The sequence below is a fragment of the Oryzias melastigma genome, linkage group LG17 (genome assembly GCF_002922805.2).
Source record: "Oryzias melastigma strain HK-1 linkage group LG17, ASM292280v2, whole genome shotgun sequence".
Taxonomy (NCBI): Eukaryota; Metazoa; Chordata; class Actinopteri; order Beloniformes; family Adrianichthyidae; genus Oryzias; species Oryzias melastigma.
In genome coordinates this window covers 7,841,585-7,849,401 of record NC_050528.1, presented here as the reverse complement: position 1 = coordinate 7,849,401, position 7,817 = coordinate 7,841,585, and the positions used below count along the sequence as shown (strand labels likewise).

General features: G+C 40.9%; 1 protein-coding gene across 1 annotated transcript in view; it reads left to right on the top strand.

The window, feature by feature from the left end:
• Positions 1–7,063, top strand: part of dsg2l (desmoglein 2 like) — a 9,915-nt gene extending 2,852 nt beyond the window's left edge. Inside the window, exons 3-14 of the mRNA XM_024273932.2 lie at positions 77–232; positions 322–463; positions 539–702; positions 775–909; positions 990–1,175; positions 1,258–1,535; positions 2,062–2,204; positions 3,347–3,568; positions 3,719–3,949; positions 4,185–4,306; positions 5,456–5,767; positions 5,866–7,063. Of these exons, the coding sequence (XP_024129700.1) occupies positions 77–232; positions 322–463; positions 539–702; positions 775–909; positions 990–1,175; positions 1,258–1,535; positions 2,062–2,204; positions 3,347–3,568; positions 3,719–3,949; positions 4,185–4,306; positions 5,456–5,767; positions 5,866–6,864 (3,090 nt within the window). The 3' untranslated portion in view covers positions 6,865–7,063. The remainder of the gene's footprint in view (positions 1–76; positions 233–321; positions 464–538; positions 703–774; positions 910–989; positions 1,176–1,257; positions 1,536–2,061; positions 2,205–3,346; positions 3,569–3,718; positions 3,950–4,184; positions 4,307–5,455; positions 5,768–5,865) is intronic.
• The last annotated feature ends 754 nt before the right edge of the window (positions 7,064–7,817 follow it).

The following is a 7,817-nucleotide window of genomic DNA, read 5'->3' as shown; positions in this document are numbered from 1 at the left end:
TTTTTTTTTTTTTTTTTTTATGGTATGGACCCTTTAATTCTTGAATCTCTTCATTCTTGCTTGTTTTCTGTTCCAGATTCGTTCCGATAAGGAAAACTTTACAAGCATCAGATATTCCTTACGTGGGGAAGGTTATGACGAATCCCCCTTTGGTGTGTTCAGCATTGAAGAGAAGTCTGGCAACGTGAGAATTCTTCAGATCCTGGACAGAGAGCAGTTCAACAAGTACAATGTAAGACGTTTTTACGGCAGATTCATGGAGACCCGTAAGGCTGACAAAAGCCAACCACCATCATTTTATTTATTCTGTTGTGTTTTTAGTTGAAAGGTGTGGCAAAATACCTGAACGGGAGCCGCGCTGAAGTCGACATCGACCTTGTGATTAAAGTTGAGGATGAGAACGACTGTAAACCGGTCATTGAAATGCAGCAAGTGGGATACGTCAAGGAATCCAGTGCAGCGGGTACACGGAGATCCATCAAGGTTTCTCAGTTATTGTTTCCAGAAAGTCATCTAACCTTTTTTGGTATTTTTTTAGGCACTATTGTCATGATTGTCAAGGCTACTGATGCTGACGAAACAGGGACACCCGCCTCACAAATTTTCTACAGAATAGATCAATCAAGCAACGCAGCCGGGATGTTCTCCATCAACTCCGTGACTGGGGAGATCTTTGTTCAACGGAACAGACTTGACAGAGAGGTAAAAATCTAGAACAGGCACTCTAATATGCACTATCTATTGTATTACATCTACTTTTCTTTGTTTTTGAAGATGCAAGACACATACAAGTTGATTATCATTGCCTCTGACCTTAACGGCGCAGCAGGAGGCAACTCAGGAACCGGAGAAATTGAGATTAAACTTTTGGACATAAACGACAACGTTCCTACGCTGGAGAGAGAATCGGTAACTACGACGACGTCCTTTTTCTCTTCTTTAAGTGCATTAATATTGTCAACTCATAATAACTGCTGGTTTCGTTGCAGTATGAGGGATTTATCAAAGAGAACACCATAGGCATGGAGGTCATGAGGATAAAAGCTGTTGACATGGATCTGGTGAACACGGAAAACTGGCTGGCTGCCTTCGAAATAGTTTCGGGGAACGAAGGCGGTTATCTCAGCATCACAACTGATGCTGCGACCAATGAGGGAGTCATCACTGTTGTCAAGGTGAAGAGAGTCGCTTGTTTTATTAGAGTGAAATCAGTCAGTGAGATGAAAACGATAATCTGTATTCCTCTGTAATCTCCAGGCTATTGACTATGAGGAATTGAAGACATTAAATCTGGCTGTGAGGCTCTCCAACAAGGCGGAGTACAACTTTGGCGCCTCCGGCGGCTCGGCAGGGTCGTCGTCGTCTAAAACCTACCCCATCAAGATAAATGTGGAGAACGTAAAAGAGGGCCCCCGCTTTCAGCCAAACGTCAAGGTGGTGGCGGTGTCCGAGGCGGCTGGATCCAGCATGAACCAAGTCATTGCCACTTACACCGCTATTGACAGCGACACGCTGAAGACCGCCACCAACGTCAGGTACGGGACAGGTCACTGGATTGTGGCACACAATAGGGCTGGGTTGATAAAATCGATTCATCGATAGATCAATAATCAATTCATAAAAATATAGATTGATTTAGCTCATAAAGCTAAAGTCTGCTAGCCTGATGCTAACGTTTAATGAAACTTCCCATAGGACAGCTAACACTAACGTCGTAAACATACATACTGACTAAATAAACATCTTTATTTACTCACAGACATGAATTTTCCAAACTCTTTTGAGGAAATATTTTTTTAAATAAACAGTTTGTGATCTAAAAACAGTTTTTTGCTCATTCTGACTTCTTCTTCTGGAATAAGGTGTACTGCTATGGTGTGATCGCCACCTAGTGGCCAAACTGAAGCTCCCTCCAGGAGAAACAGAAGAATGTTTACAATGTTAATGATCTAAATATTTTTGTTAGACACATATCCCTGCGTATCCTCGTGGTAAATATCAACATGTGGTTTAAATGTTTATCCTGTTGTCTGTATATTTTGTCTCTCTCCTTTCCTGTAGGTATGTTAAGCTCGACGATGAAGACAACTGGATCTTTATTGACGAAAAAACGGCTGAAATCCGTCTGACTAAACTGCCGGATAGAGAGTCCAAGTTCTTGATCAACGGAACATATTATGCCAAAATTTTATGCATCACCAACGGTGAGTCCAGTTTAAAGCGGGCATTTGACACAAATTTCAAGAAGGTTAGTGGGTTTAGTCAATGGGGTTCACACTGGACACGCAGGGAAGGACTATTTTTTTTTGTCTCTTTCCAATATTTATTAATGCATGTCTGCCAGATGTCAAAGTGGTGCACAAAAACTGTTCAGTTCATTGGTATCGTCCTTGGAAGGGCGAGATGGGCGCTCATGGTCCAGACCAAATAGGAGCCCATGTCTCAGTTGTAAAACTGTTAACTTTTATTAGCTATGATGCTAACGTATTAAGCAAACAATTTCGAGTGAAACGTTCATTGCAAATCATTCACCAGGAAGGAGTTCACTGGATTTATTGCCAGATGCACTAAACCTCTGTTGCCTAACTTCCAGGTACACTGGAAAGTTGTGTAAGCCAGTCGATTTTTCACAACTGAAGGCAAAACTCCTATGAGCCATGCTAAAGCTAACACGATGACAGACCGTTACATAACCAACTATGGGCGGGGCTTTTATACTGATGAATGATGACGTGAAACTTCTCAAATGACTTACACCAGTTGACCAATCACAAAATTCAGCTGTACTACCTAGTTTCAATCTGTAGGGGGCAGCACACAGACAGTTTTAGACTACAATTTTAGACTATTATTTTGGTTACCCTTAAAGTTTCAATGTCCATTCAGTGACCACGCATTTTGTACATCCAGCCCGAAAACGGGTGTAAAATTGAATAGCTATGTGTGAATGCAAACGCTTTTACCCGCGTTTACGTCTGTGTACGTTGACTTTCATTAGAAATGGCCGCCTAAACATTGCCGAGGACTGAGAAAGCAGCACAAAGTGAGAAAGCGGTGTTGATGAAGGAAAAGAAAATGTTTTTTCATTTCATTTAAGAGACAAGTAATGCAGTTACATTGTGAAAATGAAAAAGCATTTCCAGTATTGACTTTTATTTTGAATTGTGAGTCACAAATGCTTCCATAAAAATGGGCCTTCATGTATTTGTATACCCTTTTTATAGGGTATTCCCCATGTAAACATAGCTTCAGATGAACATTTTTTAGTGGATATTCATCTGCCACTTTGTTCCAGAAGATGTTTCTTTTCACCAGACTAAAAATGTATGCATGATTTGTCTTTTAGACGCACCATCCTTCACTGCGACGGGAACTGTAGCCATCCAAGTGGAAGACTTCAACGATCACTGTCCCCAACTCACCTCCACCAGTCAGACCTTGTGCTACGAAGACAACGTCATCTTCGTCACGGCTGAAGACAAAGACGAGTTCCCAAATTCTGCACCGTTTGACTTCACTGTGATTTCTGATAGCACGGATCAGAAGTGGACGATAGAACCTCTTAATGGTTAGTTAGAGCGCCTGAACACAACACCGTGGAGAACACAAACAATGAATCACATCAAAAAATAGTTTAGACTTTGAGCTAATTGTATTTGGTGTTTCTATAGCAAGTGACAATAAAGAATGATAATAAATTGTGAATTTTTCTCTTCAGGAACTTCAGTCATCCTGCGAGATCAGGCTCATCTGTGGCCAGGCATCTACAAAGTGGCAGTGCAAGTCAAGGACCAGCAGGGAAAGTCTTGCGATGACTTGCAGACAATAGATCTGACCGTGTGCACGTGCCTGCAGGGCTTCAAGACCTGCACGGCCCGCAGTTCCAAATCTGTTGTTTTTGGGGCCGCTGGTGTCCTGCTCATGCTGCTGGGACTGCTGCTGCTGCTGCGTAAGTAAATAATATTTTTGCTCTCTTAGGGGAGCGTTTTACTGAGAATCATTAACTTCCTCTGGCCAAACACAGCGGGCTGATGCATTTGTAGACAGATTAGGACAAGGGGTTTGGTCACACATGGTTGCAAAGAAGTGATATCATGCCTTCTGTATGCGTTTCATTCACTTTCTCGTGCCAGCAGTCAGTTTTTCCACCCATAAATTCGTAAAAAAACTATTTTTTTTTGTAGTGTTGCCTCTTCTGCTGTTGTTCTGCCTGTGTGGAAGTGCAGCGAGGGATTTCAAGGCTCTTCCCTTCGATACAAAAGAACACTTGATGCAGTATTCTACTGAAGGACAGGGTGAAGACAAGGTACTTTCTCACTAATAGATTTCATAAGTTACTGGAAAAATGTATGGAAGCAGCTGTGACTCATAATTCAAAATAAAAGTCAATACTGGAAATGGTTTTTCATTTTCACAATATAACTGCATTACTTGCCTCTTAAATGAAATGAAAAAACAATCATCCAAACGGCTTTTTCTTCTCATCCCAAATCCCATTTGGAGAATAGCTTTTTCATTTTCTTCTTCAACATTGCACTTTTACTACAAGTTTACTAGAAAACTGTTTGAAAATGGCATGTCAAAAATGCAGTTTTCTTTGCCATTTTATTTGAGTTAGGATTTTTATTTTGAGCGGTGTTGATAAAGACAAAGAAAAAGCTATTTGGAGAATTGCTTTTTCATTTTCTTCTTCAACATCGCTCATTCTGTAACTGTTACAGAATGAGTGTTGGTGAAGTAGAAAAAGACAAACCCGTTCTGAGAATTTATTTTTGATTTTATTTAGAGACAAGTAATGCAGTTACATTGTAAAAATAAAAAAAAATGTGTTTATGCATTTTAATTTTCCAATTTGAAATTTATTATTGAATTTTGATACAAATTTACTAGAAAACTTTTTAAAAATGAAATGTCAAGTGCCATTTTCCTTGTCATTTTAATTGAGCTACAGAATCAGCAGTGTTGAAGAAATAGAAAAAAAAACATTTTGGGAATTGCTTTTTAATTGTTTTAGAGACAAGTAATGCAGTTACATTGTGAAAGTGAAAAGCATTCATGTTTTATGCCTTTCAATTTTAAAATTTGATATTTCTAAATTATTTTTTGGTACAAATTTAGTAGAAAACGTTTTGAAAATTAAACATCAAATGCCATTTTCTTTTTCATTTTAACTAAGTTACAGAATGAGCAATGTTGATGAAGACAAAGCTATTTGGAGAATTGCTTTTGTATTTCCTTCTTCAACATTGCTCATTCTGTGACTGTCACAGTATGAGTGGTGTTGAAGAAGAAAAAGAAAAAGCCATTCGGAGGATTGCTTTTTCATTTTATTTAAGAGAAAAGTAATGCAGTTACATTGTGAAAATGAAAAAGCATTTCCATTTTTTCTTTTATTTTGAATTATGTGTGATAACCATAAAAATGACCTTAATGCATATTGTCTACCTGTTTACAGGGTATTCCCTATGTGCCAATATCTATAGAAAGTGGTGATATCCAACTGGGTGTAAAGGACATAAATACTTATGGCGGACAGGGATATCTGCAAGGTGGAGGATCAACTTTGGGCGGTGCTGTAAATATGTCCACCTTAACTGCCGAAAACAAGCATCTTTACAGCCAGTATGGGCAGTCTTTTGTGCACGATCAGACAGACTTCATGAGCTCTGGCATGACAGGACAAGAGATGGGCTTCTCCAGTTACAGAGGAGGAGCCTTCGATGGGATAGCTCTGTCTGATCGTTTCTTGGAGGAATACTACGTCACGGTGAGTTCTTCTGAAGTTGTTTTTCTTCTTTGTTTCAGAGAGAACTTTTAGGTACTAATCTATGCTATTGGGCTGCTTTCTCACTTGTTTCCTTACAGAAATCTAACAACGCCTCCCAGCAGTTACAGGTGAATGACCAGTCCCTGATCTACGACTATGAAGGTCGAGGGTCACAGGCAGGTTCCGTTGGCTGCTGCAGCCTCCTTGAAAACGAAAACGATCTTGAGTTTCTCAATGACTTGGGGCCTAAGTTCAAAACCCTGGCCGAAATTTGCCTAGGATCCACCCTGGTGACCGAGTCTGTGAATGCAGGAGTTTCTGTCCCACCCGTCCGACCGGTGACTCCCGTCAGGCCTCCCGCCTCGACCCACGAGCACATCCACACACACTCGGAGACGGTCAGGGATCACGCCGACTCCCTCAGGACCTCCAATGTGGCCTCTGGCTCCTCCACCGTGCTCCAGGAGGAACGGTTCTCTGAGAGAGTGCAGAGTTCAGCCCCAAAAGTGCACGTCCAAGATAACATAGTCATTCCCAACCAGACGCTGTACATTCAGCAACCTGCCATTTACTATACTGCCACACCAATGTATGTAGTTGAGCCCAACCCCCAAATGGTGCTGGTGTCAGGGGGTACCCAGCAGGCAATGGGACAGGTGAGTCAGGTTGGGTTGAGTCAGGGCATAATGCAGGTTGGCAGCATCCAAGGATCTCAGGGTGTGGTTCTTGTTGACGGGCAGTTGGGAGCGGGTGGGGCTACAGGACAGTTGGCACAAGGCGGGTCACAGGAAACCCTGTCCAGGTCCCAAACCACCTCCAGGTCCCAACAAGTGTATGTGGTTGAGAACGGCTCCTCCAGGGGAGGGTTGGGTACTCAGGCGGCACAGGGCTTAGTCCAAACAGGACGGGGATCTGCAGAGGCTGGCTTCCAGTTCAGGAGTGCAGGTGTGCAGGAGAAGGCTTTTTCGACAGGATCACGTGGCTCAGCGGGGTCAAACGAGGATTTCACCCTGACGGCCATGCCCAAGGCGCAAGGCAGGCAGAGGGTTGTTACTCAGCACAAAAAGATCTCAGTAACGGAGAGAAACATCGATTAGAACGGTTTAGCCGGTCCGCAGATGGAAAGGCGTGTTTTTGTACAGTGACGGTTTTTTACAGCACACTTATTGTTTTTGGTTATTTCATTTGGGGAGACGACTTTGCTTTCTGGATTGAGTTTTCATCTGTTTCAGCTCATACAGTATTAGTGTTAATACATCTGAAGAATTCTGGTAAATAAAAACTATTTCGCCTTCATTGGTCCCACGTATTTCCACTTCAGATGTCCTGTTTTAAAAAACTATTTATTTAAGGTGTGCCACTAACAGAATGCAAAATAAAACAAATTAGGCAGTATAAGAGAATAGGGCTGCCACGATTAGTTGACTAATCGACAACTTATTGACTATTAAAATAGTTTACTAATTTAATCGTCGATTAGTTGTTACTTTATATTATATGGAGTCAGATTGTTGAAAGCTATAATGGTATGTTAGCTTTTTGGACTATTTTGGCATTTATTTTGGCCATTTTGGAGTTTAGCTAATATTTCAGCTACATAATAGCTATTTTGGCTAATTTTGGCTTTTTTTTTTACTTGTAGGCTATTTTGGAGTTTAGCTAATATTTCAGCTACATGCTAGCTATTTTGGCTAATTTTGGCTTTTTTTACTTGTAGGCTATTTTGGAGTTTAGCTAATATTTCAGGTACATTCTCGCTATTTTGGCTAATTTAGACTTTTTTTTTTGTTTTAGGCTATTTTGGAGTTTAGCTAATATTTCAGCTGCTTGCTAACTGTTTTGGCTAATTTAGGCTTTTTTCAGTTTTTTTTAGGCTAACTTGACATTTAACTAATATTTTTGCTGGCTATCCGCCTCGGCGTTTTCAGCTATTAGTTTCAGAGATTTCAGCTATCAACTTCAGCATCTTCAGCTATCGTCACTAGCATTTTTAGCAGCCAAATTCAGCTTACACCATTGACACTAGCATTATCGCAGGTAATGCTATATA